The sequence below is a fragment of the Papaver somniferum genome, chromosome 2 (assembly GCF_003573695.1).
Source record: "Papaver somniferum cultivar HN1 chromosome 2, ASM357369v1, whole genome shotgun sequence".
NCBI lineage: Eukaryota > Viridiplantae > Streptophyta > Magnoliopsida > Ranunculales > Papaveraceae > Papaver > Papaver somniferum.
The window spans coordinates 161217283-161238283 of record NC_039359.1 but is presented as its reverse complement, the minus strand read 5'-3'; the positions used below and the strand labels follow the sequence as shown (position 1 = coordinate 161238283).

The 21001-nt window shown below is 37.1% G+C and overlaps 2 protein-coding genes across 2 annotated transcripts; both read left to right on the top strand.

Moving 5' to 3' along the window:
* Positions 1-697: 697 nt before the first annotated feature.
* Positions 698-9826, top strand: LOC113354211 (DNA mismatch repair protein MSH1, mitochondrial-like). The gene is made up of 21 exons (XM_026597612.1): positions 698-946; positions 1040-1137; positions 1224-1299; positions 1397-1516; positions 1835-1882; positions 2468-2532; positions 2763-2848; positions 2936-3100; positions 3190-3299; positions 3512-3617; positions 3711-3786; positions 3938-3996; positions 4118-4185; positions 5054-5227; positions 5709-5915; positions 6178-6434; positions 6536-6679; positions 7088-7145; positions 7754-8053; positions 8194-8919; positions 9161-9826. Exons 1-21 carry the CDS (start codon positions 710-712, stop codon positions 9389-9391), a joined length of 3411 nt encoding a protein of 1136 aa, XP_026453397.1. The 5' UTR covers positions 698-709; the 3' UTR covers positions 9392-9826.
* A 155-nt stretch (positions 9827-9981) lies between these two features.
* Positions 9982-12538, top strand: LOC113354210 (probable flavin-containing monooxygenase 1). Its single transcript, XM_026597611.1, is given in 4 exon segments — positions 9982-10660; positions 10735-10925; positions 10990-11351; positions 11440-12538. Coding segments are annotated over 4 exon segments (1590 nt in total). The 3' UTR covers positions 11798-12538.
* The last annotated feature ends 8463 nt before the right edge of the window (positions 12539-21001 follow it).

Below are 21001 nucleotides of genomic sequence, written 5' to 3'. Positions count from 1 at the left end.
TTCTTCAACGGGTTGTTCAATCGCTCGATTAGAACGAGATACTGGCTTACGGCGAACCATTATATAGATGAGTTTAATCGTCGACTAAATTTTCAGGAATCGACGATTAAATTTCGGCGATGATACGATGAAAAAAAAAAGGAGAAGGTGGGTTCGGCTGTGGAGGATGAGGAGGAAGAAGAAGGGGTTGAAACTGATTTTAGGTTTATGATTATAGATTTTTGTATTAAGATTAGAGATAGATTAGTAATTTATAGGATTTAAGGGCATATAGGTAATTAAACCACCCATAGGGTACCCCTTATAAAGTCACCCAAGTTAGGACTAGTCCTTTGTATGCCTTCAAAGTTTTTGGTATGCCCAATATCATGGTTCGCATTCAATTACCACCAACATCAACCATCATCATGTGCTAGATACAGAATACGGATTCGGATGGACTTGTGGATATGTGACTGGACTAACTCATTTAGTCCACCGAGTCCTTCGGTGCTAGGACACAACATAGACAAGTTACAAGTAGCACTGTACAACCCAATAGAACATCCACACGGGTGAGAATTCACAAAGTCTCCAACAACACAGTCTCCCAAAATAGAAAGAAACAAATGTTCTGGTCTGATGTTGTGGCGGGAAGACCAAACGCAACCAAACCCTCTCTCTAACTCAAAAAGCAAACCCTAGGAGAGAGGGAGAGAGGGAACAAAATATGCATTGGGTTACAGCTAAAACACTCATGACATCGCTCCCTCGTTTACGACCAGTTTTGATTACTTCTTCTTCTTCTCCACTCCCACTCAAAGGGTCGGTTAATTCATCCGAATCAGTGAGGATTGTAAATCCAAATACAAATGCTAATACTTATACGACAGTGAAGAAGAAAGTGAAAGAAACTAAAAGATTTCTAGAAGAAAAACATGAGTCTCATATTATGTGGTGGAAACAGGTTTCATTATATTGGTTGGACTACTTCCATCATTTCTGTTTTTGTGTGATTTTTAATTCATGTTGCGGTAACAATGGTTTATTTGTATTGCAGAAGTTGCAGGAATGCAGAAAACAGACAACTATTGAGTTGTTGAAGAGGCTAGACTACACAAATTTACTTGGTGTGGATGTGAATCTGCGAAATGCAAGGTGTGATATCTAATTTTTGCTCTATTTGCACTTGTTTCTTTGCTTATGTAATGCCGATTTCTGTTAATAATGTTTTGTTTCTGTAGATTGAAAGAAGGAACACTTAACTGGGAGATGTTGCAGTTTAAATCAAGGTTTCCGCATGAAGTTTTACTTTGTAGAGTATGTTTCCTCTTATCACTTCAACATGGTTTGTGTTTTTCAAATTATGTATTCAATTGCAAGTGTTCTTTGATGGTGAAAAAAATATGTTTGTTAGGTTGGGGAATTTTACGAGGCGATTGGAATTGACGCTTGTGTTCTAGTTGAGTATGCTGGGTTGAATCCTTTTGGTGGTCTCCGTTCTGATAGTATCCCAAGAGCTGGCTGCCCTGTAATGGTAAATGACAGCTTCTTAATTCTTGCAATATGATCACCAGCATTTCTTCAGTTTAAATTGGTTAATATCTTAATAGTCAAAGATGCTTAATTGTCACTGGAATAAAATTGTTGAATCTAACGACAAAATACCTTTCTAGAGAGCTTTGTTTCACCATTTATATGTAAAATACTACCCATTCTAGTGTCAAATATACAGTTAAAAATGGTGAGTTTTGTTCGAATACTACTCGGTAGTTCTATTAATGTCCTTGCGTTTTCTTCCCCAATTGGCCAAGTGTCTTATTGCTAATGTTCTGATCAACTATTTTCTTTTCAGAACTTACGGCAGACTTTGGATGACTTGACAAGCTGTGGGTATTCAGTTGTAAGTAGAACTAGTTTAACGTTCCCAACATAAATTTTTTGAGATTTTTTTACGTGCCTGACTTGCTGAGGATTCATCGTTATGTATGTAAAATCCAAGATGTATTTGTTATCTTCAGATTTCCCTCACAGTAGTTTACAAGGTGGATCTTGATATATTTGTCCAATTAGGTGATGATTTTAAAACCAGAGTTATGTTATGCTTTGTGCGCAGACACATCAATGTTGGAAAACAAAAGAATTTTTATAAAGCAAGAACTATCCTTAGGAGTAGATATGATTAAAATGTTGGTGGTTGCTGGATGTTTTCTGTGAACTGGATTTTTCTTACAAGTAAAATGTCCACTCGGTCTGTTTCCATTTTAGTTCTGGCTATACTGATGATGGACATGCTTCAGAAAGTCTTTGACCCAGATTTACTTTGGTTTAGAAACTGTTTTCTTTTTGGTGACACTAGATATTCTTTTTGGTGACGCTAGATAGTATTTGGTTTTTTGTTTGAGTAGTTGAAGTAATTGCAGTGACGTTTTGAGAGTGAAGATAGCCATTACAAGTCCCCTCTTTATCGTTTTGTATTTCCTTGCAGTGTATTGTCGAGGAAGTTCAAGGACCAACCCAAGCTCGCTCTCGTAAAAGTCGCTTTATATCTGGGTATATATTTTTGCCATATACATCCATGCATTATCGATTTTTTTTGTTTTGTTTGGATGATTTTGTTGCAAACTCAAGCCTGTTTTGCAACTTGTGGTGCATCGGTTTATCCTAAATATACAACAGACCTTCTACCGTATATACTGCAACTTGTCCATGTGGAAGGCTTATTTGTGCATGTTATAATGCATGGCACCCATACTCTACTCTGACTTGTTATACATTCGTAGTCATGCGCATCCAGGTAGCCCTTATGTATTTGGACTTGCTGGAGTTGATCACGACGTTGATTTTCCTGAGCCGATGCCTGTTGTTGGTATGCCCATTTAACCGTATATACTACGCGTCGCTTTCCTTTCAGAACGTCTTCCCTTATACACCTCTAATTATTTGATACTTCTAGGGGTATCTCGTTCTGCAAAGGGTTATTGCATAGTTTCAGTTCTGGAGACCATGAAGACATTTTCGTTGGAAGATGGGTTGACGGAAGAAGCCATAGTTACCAAGCTTCATACTTGTCGTCACCATCACTTATATCTGCATACGTCGTTAAGAGACAATTCTTCAGGTTTGCTTGTTTCTTCAATCATGTCGGCGCAGTTGACTTTATTATGCTCAATGTCTAATTGCATATATTCCGTGTTTGAGATTGTACAGGTAGTTCTAGTTGGGGGAAATATGGCGAAGGAGGGCTGTTGTGGGGTGAGTGTAGTGGCAAACACTTTGAATGGTTTGACGGTAACCCTGTCGCCGAAATTTTGTGCAAGGTTTGCATCTTACTCTAATCTCATGTACATTGTTGATTACTGGCACTCTCTTGCTGAAGAAAATAGATCCCATAGCCAACTTAGATCACATAGATTACCAATTTAAACAATATTACTAATGGTGCCTTTGCTTACGGTTGGCCTGTCTAGGCCATAATTTTCTTGCATATTGAAGTGATATTAGAAATTAATATGTTGTAGTTATTTGAAAGGTAAGGGAAATATATGGTCTTGATCATGAAGTGGAATTTCAAAATGTTACCGTGTCTTCTGGGAAAAGACCTCGTCCTTTACACCTTGGGACAGCTTCTCAAATTGGTTGGTTCAATCTTATCTTAATTATCCTTTATAGTTATATTTTTCGCTTGAATTCTTTGAGATTTCTATCCCTTATATCTGCATGTTCTCCAGGTGCAATACCAACGGACGGGATACCAAGTTTGTTAAAGGTGTTGCTTCCATCAAGTTGTGGTGGCCTTCCCATTCAGTAAGCAAAAGGCTTCTATTATGTCTTCCCCTTAGTGATTAGTAGTGGATACCATTTTTATGTCATCTATATTGTTCTTCTCGATGTATTCATTTTTATATTCTTTGTTCGGCTGACCATGGTGTTTAAGATTTTTTTTTTAATCCTTCAGGTATCTTAGGGATCTACTTCTCAACCCTCCACCATATGCAATTGCATCATCAATTCAAGGTAAGGATTTGGCTTTTCACCCTCTATTTCTAATTTCTTTTCTTTCACACATCGTTTATCTTTTGTCACTGCATGCACAGCCGGCAGATGGTAATATTAAAACTTGTCTTTTCTCTGGCAGAGGCATGCAAGCTTATGAGCACTGTCGCATGTTCAATTCCTGAGTTTACCTGTGAATCTCCTGCGAAGGTTGTATTATCATTAACATATGATCATTCCTAAGTTTCTCTAGGTGATGATTTGTCCAACAATCATCTCTTACATAAATCAACCATGAAATTCTGTAGCAATGGGTGTCAATTGATTGTATTTAGCTTGTTTACTACCCAATCCATGACATGGTTAGCATTTCCAGAATGCTTCAGCCATGATTGTCTTTGTACTACGGGTGGTTGGAACTTGGAAGAACATATTGGTGACTTACATTTTGATCTCGTTTATTCTACAATGTCATAAATTATGTCTTCATCATATATTCTTTTTTCCCAGTGAAATAATACATAAAAAGTTGCATCTCTGCTGCATCTTATTTTCTTAACACATCTTTATGGCTACTTTTTTTCGGATACATACGAGAGATTCCACTTTTATGTTTATTGGAACATCTTATGTATCTTCTCCAATTCTTAGGCTTTAGGAATATTAAGTCTCTACTATAGAAGAATGCGTAGATTGTATGAGCTAAAAATTTGGTAACTTTCATGTCACAGTTGGTCGACATAAGCCCTCAGACTCTCCAGTACCGTGTTGACCGTACTCATCATAAACTTCTATCTATATGTATCCTTAGGATGCATTTCTCTCCAGGTGGTTTATACCTTTGAAGCTCACAACGAAAGTTTGGGACTATTCTACCAGTTAATTAGTGTCCCTATAATAAATTGTAGTATTGGATGTGCAAGACGTCACTCAAGAATAGTTTTAACATGTTACCTTTTTCTAAAACATGTAATGAGTTATTTCCATGGCTCCTTTATGCATACTATGTTATAAGTTAATCATTTTTGTTTATTTTTTATTCTGTGGCTTATTCCATCATATTGGTTGACGTATGCAGCTTGTGAAACTGCTCGAATCGAGGGAAGCTAATCATATAGAGTTCTGCAAGATCAAGAATTTAGTGGATGATATTTTACAGATGAACAGAAACTCCGACCTTGATATTATCCTCAGATTGTTACTGGATCCGACCTGGGTTGCAACTGGTCTGAAAATCGAACATGATACCATGGTTAGTGGTTGCATATACTTTTTGATGTCTATATTAGCTTGTATTATTAGTTTATATCCATACATGTATAAGTTAATGGCTAACCGGCTAAGTTAGAATATACAGTGACTTTGAGGTTTATTAAAATAAGCGAGTTACCTTTTGCATGCGCACTGCAAGTTACTTTAGTGGGTAAAGTATTGCTAGGATGCACACTTCTCAGACGAACGATAACAATTGTTGCTATTGCCAGTATCATTGTAATAGTTTTTGCTACTCCTTATTGGTTTCTGTTGTTTCCTTCTTTTGGTTCAGCAATATAAGCACGCGCATGTTTTGGGTTTCTGTTGTAAAGTCTCCAGTTTCATTCTCTATACATTACATTATCCAATTTCTTGTTTAAACATCTAAGGTCAAATAGCACGGTCATCGTGTTGTTATAATTACCCTCAAGATTAAAACATCTAAAGTTTCAAGTTGTTATTCTTTTGCCGGCTTATAGGTGAGCGAGTGCAAGTGGGTTTCTAAGATAATTGCCCGAGTAATCTCTTTGAATGGTGAAAGTGATCAAAGAATAAGCTCTTCTGCTGTCATTCCGAGTGATTTTTTTGAGGCTATGGAGTCCTCGTGGAAAGGTCGTGTGAAGAGGATCCATGCAGAAGAAGTTTTTGCTGAAGTGGAGATGGCAGCTGACGCCTTATCCCTAGCTGTAGGTTCTTAAGAACTTCAACTCATCACTACACTTGTTCTGACAGGTGTTCTGTTTTTTTCTTCCTTGTTGAGTAATTGTAAATACTGATATAGGTATATATGCGCTTAACATGCTGAGCAGCATGATATGTGTGTTACTTAATCTGCTTTAGCTCCATGCCGAATTATTATGTCGCGGAAAATGTTTCAAAAACTGTACAAGATGACATTATCACTCCGAAACTAGATCCAACTAATGCTTCTTGTGCTTCATACTTCAGGTAACAGAAGATTTCCTTCCAATAATATCGAGAATAAAAGCTACATCTGCCCCACTTGGTGGTCCAAAAGGTGAAATAGTGTATGCTAGAGAACATGATGCAGTTTGGTTCAAGGGTAAGCGTTTTACACCTTCTGTATGGGGTGGTACCCCTGGGGAAGTACAAATCAAGCAGCTTAGACCTGCTATAGATTCAAAAGGGAAAAAGGTTGGAGAGGAGTGGTTTACCACCAAAAAAGTCGGGGATGCTCTAAGTAGGTATGCTTATTTTATTAAGTGATGAATTGACCTAAAAGTATTCTTGGAATTGCAATATTAAGTTTCTAGATCAATAATGTATTGTCGTCGTCTCCCGTCAGGTACCATGAGGCAGGTTCCAAGGCGAAGGTTAGGGTCTTGGAGTTACTGAGGGATCTTTCTATGGAGTTGCAAACTAAAATTAATGTTCTTGTTTTCACTTCCATGATGCTTGTCATCTCAAAGGCACTTTTCTCTCATGTGAGGTTGGGTTTCTAATTCTAAAGATTTAACAAGAGCATTATTATTAATCTATCCTCATCTGTTGTTTACTATAGATTTTTTTTTTTAAACTCAAAAAGGGCAAATTTAATTAAAAAACCAAAGATGTTGCCACCAAAAGTGACACCAAAGTTGCAAATTTAATCTAGATAATTTTTTGGTATTCTTTATTTTATATAGCTCTCTTCAGATGATTACATTTTATTCATGCTTTGTATCTAAATTTTTTAATTTAAATATAAGCACCGGTTTCCATTGGCAGAACTATTCAAGTAGGTGAATTCCAAATCACATTTATTACTAATTGTTAACTCTGCATGCCATTGTTTACCTATGCATCCTTGTCAATTTGTACTCCTTACCGTGATCTTGATCGTTGACAATTTATGCAGTGAAGGTAGAAGAAGGAAGTGGGTTTTTCCATCCTTAGTCGAGTTCCTTGAAACAAAGGTATCTTACACATGAGTAATTGTTGTCTGATATTTAATTGCTCCTGATGCATGAATTCTGTAATTCCCTCTCAAGTTTCTTGGTTAATTATGCCGAGGTTGGTTAAAAAGGTGTGGTGCATTTCTGTGCTTCAAAAATGGTAAGGGATGCAAGTAGTGACAACTGACATGTATGTAATTCAACAGTGTTTTATGAGCAGGGGCGGAGCCAAGTAGGGCAACTGCATCTACTTGCCAACTGGCTCCTGATGTCTGTTTATGCCTTTTTTTTTCACCTAGACCACCTAAATTGGCTCTTTCTTTCATATTTTGCACCCAGTGGATCTTATTTATTTATTTTTCTTTTTTCCGCCTCTTACCTTAAATCCTCTTTTTGGATCGGCTGTCTTACCTTCAATCCTGGCTCCGTCACTGTTTATGAGAGAAATCTGATGAAGATAAGTGCATTGTTTTTGGAGGATGTTAGACCAAAATTTTAATAGAATGTATTTTCAACTCTAACAGATGCAAAATCCAAGATAAAGGCATTTTCTTGATGTTTGTGTTCTGAAAATTTTCCATGGACTCCAGGGGGAGCTTATATTCACATGCTTAATGTTAATTACGTAGGATAAAAGCTCGGGAAATGGATCCAATAAGATGAAAATATCAGGCTTATCACCTTACTGGTTTGATGCTGTACAAGGCTGTGCAACACGTAATACCGTGGAAATGGAATCCATGTTTCTTCTCACTGGGCCAAATGGCGGCGGCAAATCAAGTTTGCTACGTTCAATTTGCACAGTGGCGTTGCTCGGGATATGTGGATTGATGGTGCCTGCTGAGTTCGCCTTGATTCCACATTTTGATTCTATAATGCTTCACATGAAATCATATGATAGTCCTGCAGATGGGAAAAGTTCATTTCAGGTGCGGCTATAGTTCTTTATTTTCTTAATTTTTTTCTTTGTTCAAGTCATTTCCTAATTCATATTTGAGCGCGTGTTCACCAGTTCTTTTTTTGCTATTTAAACATTCTTCTGTTCAACTGAAATAGCACAATTTTTCAGATTGAAATGTCTGAGATTCGTTCCATAATCGCCGGAGCCACGTCAAGAAGCCTCGTTCTCGTAGATGAAATTTGTAGGGGAACTGAAATGTCAAAAGGGACCTGTATTGCAGGAAGCATTATTGAGACCCTTGATGACATCGGTTGCTTGGGTATCGTCTCTACCCACTTGCACAGTATTTTCGATTTACCGTTGAAAACAAATAATACTGTATTCAAGGCAATGGGTAGTGAGATAGTCGATGGACATCCAAAACCGACATGGAAATTGATAGACGGGATTTGTAGAGAAAGCCTTGCTTTTGAAACAGCCCTAAAAGAAGGGATTCCTGAAGCAATGATCCAGAGAGCTGGAGAGTTATACCTCTCGCTCAATGGAAAGGATTTGAGTGTACAGAGAAATTCCATGAAGGTTCAACATCAGAATTTAAATTCTGAAAAAGAGTGGATCAATGAAGCTGAAGATCGATCAAGTACTCTTAAATCCTTGAACTGCAAGAGTGAGACTCCGAATCCTACAGAAACCTTAGAGAAAGAGGTTGCAACTGCTGTTGCCATAATTTGTCGGCAGAAGTTGATTGAGCTCTGCAAGGATAGGAATCTATCAGAACCTGCAGAACTGATGTGTACTACCATCGCTACCAGAGAACAGCCACCTCCATCAGTGATAGGTTCTTCCTGTGTTTATGTCCTGTTCAGACCCGATGGCAAGTTATATGTTGGAGAGGTATATTGATTCTTCATGGCTCGCAAACTTGTCGTGTATTCTCTCTCATTTTATTCAAGTGTTGCATTATGTTTTCATATCTTTGACCTGGGTTACAGATCGATCATTATGTAATTCCAAAAACTTCAACCACCCGTATAGAACAGATGGTGTAAATTTACGTGGTCCACTCGTCGAATGTGTTCTCCTTATCACGAATTTTCCCTTGATGTATAATCCTGTAATTTGTGTTTTTGATCAGACGGATGATCTTGGAGGCCGAGTTCGTGCACATCGTTCAAAGGCAGGTATGCAGAATGTATCATTCATCTACATTGAAGTTCCTGGAAAGAGCTTTGCTACGTTACTTGAAACTAGTCTGATCCACCAGCTCCCTAACTATGGCTTCCGACTTTCAAACGTAGCTGATGGTAAGCGTCGCAACTTCGGCACATCTAATAATATCCTAGAAAATTTAACCTTGCGTCGTTAAATTAGTGTCATCGGCGCCCTAACCAAAGTGCTAAATGATCTTCGAAAAGAACAACTTTCTCAAGGTTCCCAAGTTTTGTTATTGGTAACATCAAATGCCATTGATTTGACTTGAGTTGCACCAATTTTGGGTTCAGTGCGGTGGTTGCTCTCTTTTTTGTAAATCAAAGGGGTAAAATGTGTTGTGTGTAAATAGCATTTGGCGGAGTCCTTGTAGCGTTTTCTTTTGAAAATTTACATAGGCATTTGTTGCATGAGTTGTTCTTAGTGGAACGATCATTTGCTTAATGAATTAGTATATTTGCTGAAAAAACATGGAAGCCAGATGATCTGAGAAATGTTCTAATGAAGACGAGGAAATCAGTGTTGTTGAATGTGTCGGAATTGTTCTACATTTCATTTTGGCGACTGAAGCAAATTTGATTTGATAATAGCACCTGTTGTTCATATCCGTATTTTTCAAATTAAATAATCAGTTAAAAAAAGAAAAAAACAGAGAAAATTCAGAACCCAACAACACATGATATTTAACTTGTAGCGGGTAGATTACGACCATGTACGCATTCTTCTCCTTGACCATTTGAAGGTTTAATGGAGAAAAGGATTGGAATAGTTGAAGCAGGAGTTAGTGGGTTATTAGCTTGCAAATATGTTCTTGAAGAAGGGTTTCAACCCATTGTTTTTGAATCTCAATCTGGTCTTGGTGGAGTTTGGACTCACACAATTGAAACAACAAAACTTCAAACACCTAGACAAGGTTATCAATTCTCTGATTTTCCATGGCCTTCTTCTGTAAAAGAAGACTACCCAGATCATAATCAAGTAATGGAGTATCTAGAATCTTATGCTCTTCATTTCAATCTACTTCCGTACATCAAATTCAACACCAAAGTTATAAACATTGACTTAGTGATACAAGAAAGTCAAGATATGCTTTCATGGAGTCACTGCTGGGGTGGTGCAGATCAGGCTTTCAGTAAAGGTAAATGGGAAATTACCACTGCCACTGTTGCTGCTGGAGATGATCTAGTATATGATGTAGAATTTGTGATTCTTTGCGTTGGACGGCTTAGTGGGGTTCCAAACATTCCTGATTTCCCACCAAATAGAGGTCCAGATGCTTTCAATAGAGGCAAAGTTATACATTCTATGGATTACTCTGCCATGGATGATTGTGATGCTGCAGAGTTCATCAAAAGGAAACGCGTTACGGTTGTTGGATCTCTGAAGTCAGCTTTAGATATTGCTAATGAATGCGCCATTGCCAATGGTATGCAACTATTTACTTGGTTCTATAGTGTAGTGAATCCTCTAATTATGCTTCTTTTGCTAATGAAATTACAGGCGTGGAAAATCCTTGTACGTTGATATACAAAACCAAGCATTGGTACCTACCTGATAATCATCCATGGGGTGTCTCTCTCGGTTCGCTATACTTGAATCGTTTTGCTGAGCTTATGGTTCATAAACCTGGTGAAGGGCTAATGCTTGGTCTCTTAGCTACCTTTCTCTTCTGGTAATAAAACTACTGACTAGTCCATTTTTAATTATGTATGTCAATTTTAATAGCAGCTTAAGATTTTTAATGCTGTTAATTAGAGATGGGCAGCTTCAAAGTTTGTGGAGAGCTATATCAAATCAAAATTTCCCCTAAAGAAACACGATATGGTACCAGAACATAGTTTCTCACGGGAACTATCTTCTTGCTTGGTCTCAAGGGTGCCCGAACATTTTTACGATAGAGTGGAAGAAGGAAGCATCATCTTGAAGAAGTCAAATGGGTTCAGCTTTTCGAAAGATGGGTTGGTATTTGGCGATGATGCAGAGGCACTTCTAGAAACTGATGCAGTGATCCTTGCTACTGGTTATAAGGGTGACGAAAATCTGAAAAATATCTTCAAGTCACCAATATTCCAAAGATGCATTATGGGCTCCTCAAACTCCACAGTTCCGTTATACAGGTATGACCAGACGAATGTTGTACCAATTTGTTATCAAGATTCAATATATTTTTCTATATGAGTTTATAAGGAGATTATGTGTGTGCAGAGGGTGCATTCATCCGCGAATTCCACAGTTGGCCGTAATTGGGTATCCCGAAAGTGGCTCGAATCTGTATACATCGGAAATGATGTGCCGGTGGTTAGCACATTTTCTTGACGATGGATTCAAGTTGCCGAGTACGATAGAGATGGAAGAGGATGTGCTGGAATGGGAAAAATACATGAAACGGTATTCTGGTGAGTACTATCGCAGATCTTGTATTGCTGTACTGCATATTTGGTACAACGATCAGCTGTGCAAGGATATGGGTTGTAATCCTAAGAGAAAGAAGGGATTTTATGCAGAATTATTCCAATCTTACGGGACAATGGACTATGCAAATGTCATTTCTATGAAAAGTTGAGGGGTTAGTTAAGCTTGTACACGGCCTACGTTTCCCGACGATTTTAGACCTTTTAGTGTGGAGAGTGTTCTAAGAGTTTTGTGAGCCCAAATTAGCTTGAAGACCACAATTTCCCTCTTACAGTACGTCATCAACGGAATACATACATTGCAAAAAATTTGAGAAAAAGAAATGGACACTAATAACACACAAACGGCTCTGTTAGTTATGACGGTTATCTTGGTTTTCCGTTATCTTTAACTGTAACTGTTTTATGTGTCCGTACATTACAGCTGTGTATTGCTGTCACTTTGATCATGTCTGTTTATATAACGACCTCTGAACTCTTTGTCTGGTAGAACTATTCTTTGATTAATAATATCTCTAACTCTATTTCTTTATGGTATCAGAGGGAAAACATTAGGTTTTCCTTCTCGATCCAAGCTTCCGCTCTTTTCAATAAATCTGTGAAGAAAATTTCGGTCACAATTTGCTTTTTCATAGCTTTATTAGTGTTTCGTTCATCTGAATCTTCTTCTTCTCCGGCTACGGTTGTTCATGATTCAAACTTTTACAGATTCAGATCCATCTACAATGTCAAATTCTTCAGATATTACTTCAATACCAATTCATCAACTTGCCAATCTCATTCAATTAAAGCTACGTGATGATAATTTCATCACTTGGAAAGCATTGTTAATGCATGTGATTCGTAAATTTCAGATTCTCTCTTTTCTTGATGGCACAAATGTTTGTCCTGCACAATTTACTGGTCATGGTGCAAATCAGGTTGAAAATCCTGAATATGCTACTTGGTGTGATAAAGATCAGACGATAATCTTGTGGATCCAATCCACTGTATCTGAATCTGTGATTCCATATTTTGCTGGCTCAACAACTTCTCATGAACTATGGAAAAACATTGAATCTAGGTTTGCAAGAACGTCAACAACTCACACGATTCAATTACGTACTCAACTTCAAGCACTTAAACAAGGTTCAAGATCTGTATTTGTGTTCTTAGATGAAGTCAAGAGGATTTCTAATGAATTAGCTGCTGCTGGATCAAAGATTTCCGATGAAGAACTTGTTGTGATCATCCTTGGAGGTTTGAATTCTGTTTTCTCATCTTTTGCACATCAATTAGAATCCGCAATCCTCCAGTATCTAGCATTGAACTTCATAATTTACTTATCAGTGAGGAAGTAGTAGTATCAGGTCATCAACAATATTCTTTACCTACTACTACTGCTTTCTATACCACCAACACTAATACCAATTCAAGATCTTTACCAGCACATTTCAATCCTATTACTGGTCACAATGCCAATTACAAAGGCAAGAAACCTTTTAACCCAAATTATAAAGCTAGCACATCTAATAATCCTTCTCAACCATCAAAACCTTCATATTCACCTGCACCTGCACCTATTCCTGCTCCACCAACATCAGTATCTAGACCTCAATTCTTCAACAATGAAAGACCTTAATGTCAGATCTGCAATAAATATGGGCATACTGCTATTGAGTGTCACAACAAACTTAATTTTTCATATCAAGGAAGGCAACCTCCACAAAATATTCATGCTATGCTTGATGCAGCTAACATTGGTGGTGAAAATCCATGGTTTGTAAACTCTGGTGCTACTCATCATATCACTTCTACTACTTCAGGTCTTGGCAATATTGATTCTAACTCTGGTGATGATCAAATCAATACAACTAATGGACAAGGTATAACTATTGATGCCGTTGCTCATACCTCAGGATTCTTACATGATAATAAAGTTACATTACCAAATATCTTTGTTTGGGAAAAAATTGATCTTCACCTCAAACAATCTCGATTGAAGTTGTTGATCTCTGCAGCTATCTTCTCCAAGCACATAGAGGGGGTACCTGGAAAACAAACACTCCGACGCTCAAGTTAGTCTTAGTGTTGCAGGTGGATTTGCTAGAGTTTTGTTGCGTACCTTTGTGTTGGTTAAAACAAAGCACTTATAGATCGGAACCCTAAATGATAAGGATCGAATCCCTTATTTTGTGTTGACTTATCTAATAACTCGTCAAGAGTTGATTCCAATAAGTGTGAAGAGTTTTAAGATGCCATGCTTTCATCTAGTGGACCCATATTCAATGAATTACATAGAAAAATAGTAGGTACACACATCGCCCCCTCTTAACCTCCAACTTTCCGTGGGGTTAAGAAATTTGTATGTGCTCCACTGGTTATGTAATTTTGAGCAACAATCCATGTCGCCCCCATTTGCAGCAGATGCAACTGATATAGGGTATGGCATATTTGTTGTTCATACTTGCACACAAGTGCGTGTAAGAGCAAAGATATTATCTCCACATGTGATGACCAAAGATATCCAGTAGAATGATGTGACATGCTGTCATTCCCCCAAAGCTTTACGTTAATATAAACCCATGTACCACTAAATCTAGTGAAACGACATAAATCAATCAAGGGGCTCAAATTCGAGATGATCAACGAGATAGGCTATATGTAAGCAGTCATGGACTCATATTTGTACGTACGTGCCATCGCCTATGTATCTGTTACCGCTTCTGTGCTTCTCTCAGTAAGAGACCTTTCATGATTCATACCAGTGACCAAACATTGTAGATACGAGGAATTTATAAAAACAAAAAGAATGAAGCAAGAAGATTTTGAAAGAGAAATGAGTAGATAAATTCTTACGAAATTATCAGTTGTGGACTGTTACCCCTGGATTGACTCTCGTTCGATGTTGTCTCAAGTTTGAATCTTTTGTACACCTAATTTTCTCCCCCATTAGCATTGTCTTATGAAGTAAATTGGTGTAACATAGGGCGACTTAGCAAAAAGTTGTTGTAATCGAGCTTGAATCCAGGATGACAACATTGTGGATTTACCTGTTATGAAACAAAACAAGTAAATAATAAGTGAAAAGAAATGCACAAACCCAATGTGTAGACGTGCAAATGAAGGAGATCAACTAGTCCGTTTGTATTTGATCTACAACAGACCACCGAAAGCGTGAGCTCTGAGGTTTTTCTCCTTCTAAATATCTGGTAACGTAACAACGATATGATATGGACAGCATTCGCAGTGACTTTGGTGGTTAATACTGCCCACTTGCTGATTGACAGAATTAATAGTAACTCGCCTTACCTCTTCGGTGCCACATAGAGAAACAACTGATTTTAGGACGACTAGACGGTCATCAAATGCAATAGACGATTAGTTGCTTGCAACAATCAATTAGTAAGTAAATATAATGCCATGATGTACCAAGAAAGATAGATAGTTGTTCGCACGTAGAAGTAGTGCAGGCTTATTTTCTTTCCATTCAGTAGTATTAGTACCGACGAGTAAGCAAGAGTGTATCCTATAAAAATAGTGCATGCATGGTAGACAACTTCAAGCTCAACGATTGATAGCCTTAAAAGCAAAGCTATGTATGATATGGGAAGGTCAGAATATGAGTCTAAATTGTCAGATCTTTCCAGATTGACTACCATAAATTTCCTTAATGTTAAAGCTTATTATCAATCACCGAAATAGGGTGTAAAGCTGCCCCTATTGATCGTTATTAATATAAGAATTTAGTATCATGTATATATAAGTAGGATCTGTATAAGTGATATCCCTGTTATCAAAAGAAACAGATAAAAAGTAAAAGGAAGTGCAAACCAGCGTAGACATGATGGAGAAGAAGAAAAGAGATGAACATGAGAAGTTCATAATGCTAGACTGTCAATATTTGATTGATCTATGACAGATCAACCAAAGCAGGACTTTTTTCTGAAACGCAAGAAGAAGATCCCCTTAGTCGGCGCCAAAGATGTTTGGGAAAAAATTGATCTTCACCTCAAACAATCTCCATTTAAGTTGTTGATCTCTGCAGCTATCTTCTCCAAGCACACAGAGGGGGCACCTGCAAAACAAACACTCCGATGCTCAAGTTAGTCTTAGTGTTATAGGTGGATTTGCTAGGGTTTTGTTGCGTACCTTTGTGTTGGTTAAAACCAAGTACTTATAGATCAGAACCCTAAATGATAAGGATCGAATCCCTTATTTTGTGCTGACTTATCTAATAACTCGTCAAGAGTTGATTCCAATAAGTGTGAAGAGTTTTAGGATGCCACGACTTTCATCTAGTGGACCCATATTCAATGAATTCCATAGGAAAATAGTGGGTAAATAAATCTTACATGTTCCAAAGTCTGCTCAAAACTTAGTATCTGTTCAAAAATTCACAATTGGTAATAACTGTAGCATTACATTTACCTCTAATGATTTCACTGTGAAGGATCTCAAGTCAGGGAGGACAATTTTCCAAGGGTCAGTTAGACATGGACTTTACCGAATACAATTCTTTAATTCTCCAGCTCTTCATGATTTATCCTTCACCAACATTACATCCACTCAACTTCATCAGAGGCTTGGTGACCTCTCTTTTCAATCTCTGCAAAGAATATGTCACTCATCTGGCATCTCTTTATCCACAAAAACCTTGTTTTGTAATGAATGCCAATTAGGTAGATCTCATAAACTACCATTTTCTGTTTCAGTTTCTACTTTTAGTTTACCATTGCAAGTATTGCACATGGATCTTTGGGGACCAAGTCCTATTCCTTCAGTTAGTGGGTACAACTATTATTGTAACATCATTGATGATTGTACCAAATATTGTTGGATATATCCTATGAATAAAAAGTCTGATTTTAAACTCATTTTCAACTCCTTCAAACTTATGGTAGAAAACTTCTTTAATCTTACCATTAAATGCATTAGATCAGATGGTGGTGGTGAATTCATTCACCATGAACTTGAATCTCTACTATCTTCATCTAGAATTTTGCATCAATTCATTTGTCCCCATACTCCTGAATAAAATGGAGTTGCTGAATCTAAACACATACATCTTGTGGATCTAGGAAGAACTCTTTTACTTCAGCCAAACTTATCTCACTCTTTTTGGGTTGAAGCTTTTCAAACAACTATTTTTCTCATAATTAGATTGCCAACTGCTGCTCTATCTTTCTATTCTCCTTTTGAGAAACTTTTTCATTCAAAACCAGATTACTCATTAATTAGAGTATTTGGCTGTGCTTGCTTCCCTTGGTTAAGACCTTACACCTCAAATAAGCTTGAGCTAAGAAGTCACATGTGCATTTTTATTGGGTATTCGTATTATTATAGCCACAAAGGTTACAAATGTCTTGATCCCACCACTGGGAGAGTTTACATCTTAAGACATGTCTCTTTCGATGAGACATTGTTTCCTGCACTACATCACAAGCTGACTGTATCTAATTCCAAACCTGCTACCATTAATCCCAATTTTTTAACTCCCACTGTTATTGATGCTACCACTTCTTTACCTACTCATGATGCCATATCTACTACTTCTTCCTCTATCACTGAAACTTCACCAGCTCCTCCACATACTGTCACTTCAGATATTTCTTCCCCTATTTCCTCAGTAGCTTCATCTGAAACTAATACTTCCAATGTTCCCTCTTCAAACACTCATGGTATGATAACTAGAGCCAAAAACAACATTTATGAACCCAAAGCTCAACTGGCCACCAAATATGTTCTTCCTACAACTTACATTGCTCATGTTAACACTTCTACACCTCCAACATGTTTTACTTAAGCAAACAAAAATCCAAAATGGAGAGTTGCTCTTCATGAAGAGTATAATGCTCACATTAATTCTAGCTGGTACACGGTCTAAAGTACCTCCACATCCTTCTTAGAATCCAATAGGTTGCAAATGGGTGTTTAAAGTCAAACAAAATGCCGATGGTTCTCTAGATCAGTTCAAAACAAGACTTGTTGCTAAAGTTTTTCATCAAAAGGAGGGAATTGATTATTCTGAGACATTTAGTCCAGTTGCAAAGCCAACAACTATTAGGCTTGTTTTGTCTTTAGCTGTTCAGTTTGATTGGAAAGTCACTCATCTGGATGTAAGTAATGCCTTTCTTCATGGAAATCTACAAGAAGAGGTTTATATGGTTCAACCCCCTGGATTTGTTGATCCTGAACATCCAGAATATATGTGTAAATTACACAAATCTATCTATGGATTGAAGCAAGCTCCTAGAGCATGGTACCAAAAACTGGTCGAGGTTGTTCTTTCTCTGGTTTTTCATCTTTCACATGCTGATACTTCATTATTTGTCCGTAAAGTTGGTTCTCAGCTCACCATTTTATTAGTATATGTGAATGACATTTTATTGACTGGTACTTATAAAGCATTCTGCAAAAGTGTAATATCAGACATTCAACAACATTTTCCTATAAAAGATATGGGTGAAGTTCACTATTTTCTTGGTCTAGAAGTAAAAAGGAATTCTCATGGTATGTTTCTGTCTCAAACCAAGTACATACTTGATCTTCTTCAAAAGACAAACTTGCTTGGATCTAAGCCTTGTTCTACACCAGTTATTGCTGATGTCAAAATGAGTAAACATGATGGTCTACTTTTAGATGATCCTTCTGAGTATAGATCACTGGTTGGTACTCTTCAATATATCACATGGACCAGACCATAAATTACATACTTTGTTAATCAAGTATACACTTAATGGCAGCTAAGAGGATCCCCAGGTATCTTAAATCTACTCTTGACTTTGGGATTGTTCTTCAGAAGGGTCTTGTTGCTGTTAATGCTTTCTCAGATGCTGATTGGGATGGAAACCCAGATGACAGACGCAACACTACTGGTTTCTGCATATTTTTTGGGACAAATCCCATTACTTGGAGCTATAAAAAGCAAGCCACTGTTTCCATAACATCTATAGAAGCAGAGTACAGATCTCTTTCTCAGACTGCTGCTAAAGTTATTTTTGTTTGTCAAATTCTCAAAGATCTTCACATCTTTCTTCCTCTTACACCTACTATTGGTAGAGATAATATTGGCTCTCTCTCTTTAGCTTACAATCCTGTAAATCACAGTCGCATGAAACATGTTGCTGTTAATTTTCACTTTATCAAAGAGTTGGTCAATTCCAAGACTATCAAGCTTTATTACATTTCCATCAGCAGCCAAGTTGCAGACATATTTACCAAGGGTCTCTCTGCTGCTCGTTTTTATTTTCTCAGAGACAAGTTGAGCGTTCACTTGGATGCTCCTCTCAACTTCAGGGGGGCTAATAATACACAAACGACTATCTGTTAGTTATGACCGTTATCTTGGTTTTCCATTATCTTTAACTGTAACTGTTTTATGTGTCTGTACATTACAGCTGTGTATTGCTGCCACTCTGACCATGTCTGTTTATATTAAGACCTCTGATTTATTTGTCTAGTAGAAGTATTCTTTGATTAATAATATCTCAAACTCTATTTCACACCAGCTATAGGATTTGGATACATGCTTCTTGTTGTTGACCTCTCTCAAAATTATTTTTTAGTAATTCAGTCACCCAATATTTTCATTTGGGCACCACTGTCATCATTGGACTCGTGTTAACTATTATAGAGGCTGCTTCCGATAATTATTTTCTTAAGTAATCCTTGTGTTAAATTCATGAGTGAAAATACTTTATTTCCAAAAGTTAAATTCACAAGATGTGTTTGATTTGGGTAGTTTTATATCTTCCACTCACACGGATTTGCAGCTACAACTTTTTCCACCCTCAAGGCCAACCGATCTTATCAAAATGCATATGTAAATTTCATTCAAGCTATCAATAAAAGTTAATGATAAGTTTTTGTATATAAATTTTTGTGTCATATTTTTTGATGGTCGTGATTGCGCCGCTTGTTCCGATTTGTGAATCTCTTTGTGTTGCTTTCGGATTTTAACAATCTAAGATTCGGTCTCATACGTTGCTTGTTTTCTTATAATTTGTAGCAGGTTTCATATCTAACCTTTTGGGTTTCTGTATCAAAAATCATAATAGGATAATGGTGATTTAACTAATATGTGAGACACATATAATGATATTGATTTATGTTACATATGAGTAGTTTCGGTTGTAGTCTATCTTGTGGCAGATGATGTCTAAGGTCATGCTTTGACCTTTTTCTGGTAAATGTTGTCTATTGTGTTGTTTTTTTATTTTGCAGGGTATACATACTCAAGGGGAGAATTCTACTTTGCACATGCGCTTATTGAGATTTCTTTTAGGGGAGTATGGTTGTGAAAATTAGGGGAACATTCTGACAATTGCTTTCCTGATAAGTGACTAGACCGATTTAAATTCTAGTTCAGCATATCAAAGTTAGCTAGGGAAGGATTATTCTGGTTTATTGCTTTCCTGATAAGTAACTAAGTTAATTCTGATCCTTTTTTGACTTACCAAAGTTAGGATTGATTATTCGTTTTAATCAATTCCTGATAAATAACTAGATTGTCGTTTCAACTCTAGTTTGACTTATTGAAATAGGTACAATTATTCTTTAATAGTTGTATCCTGATAAGTAACTAAGTTAATTCTTATTTTAGAACCAATGGAAATTTAGGTAAAATTACTTCGGCTAGTTGTTTTTTTCTGATAAGAAACTAAGTTAATTACTTCTGGTGGTTTCAAAATTTTTGCTTATCAAAAGTATGTTAGACTCTCAATTCGTTAGACTCTTATAGGTTGTATCGAGTTCTTATGAACTTGATCAGATCTTTGGAAACACCTGTTGATTTTTCGGACCTTTGTCATTTTTGTGCAAAAAGGGGTGGGTGGGGGTGGGGGGGGGGGTGGGGGGGGGGGGGTGGGGGTGTGTGTGTGGTGGGGTGGGGGGGGGGGGAGAAATATATGGATTATAAGGTGGTTTACAATCACTTGAGAAGGATACATATTCTATAAATTAATTAATAGGAAGGATCCATTCACACTATCTCACACGTTGAACGTTGTTTTTGTGAATAAAAATCAAATGATAACGGATTTGAAGCTAATATTTTTGGGATATGTTCCTATTACATGTCTCTATATGCCTACTCAAAATTAAAGCATTTAAATATACTAAACTTCACAATCTACCGTGTGGAAAAATGTTAGGTATGAATATGTTAGTAATAAAATAGACATGTCTCTCGTTTCAAAGGTGGATGTCGTACGGGAGAAAAGTTTTTTTATTTTTTTGAATAGGCGTACGTCTGTTAGAATAAAATTTTGCTTATGAGCTTTAATGAATTTTTTTATCTTCGAGCTTTCAGAAATCTTTGAAAATATACTCTCGCTTCAAAGACAGATGCTCACGCAAGGGAGCATATATATATT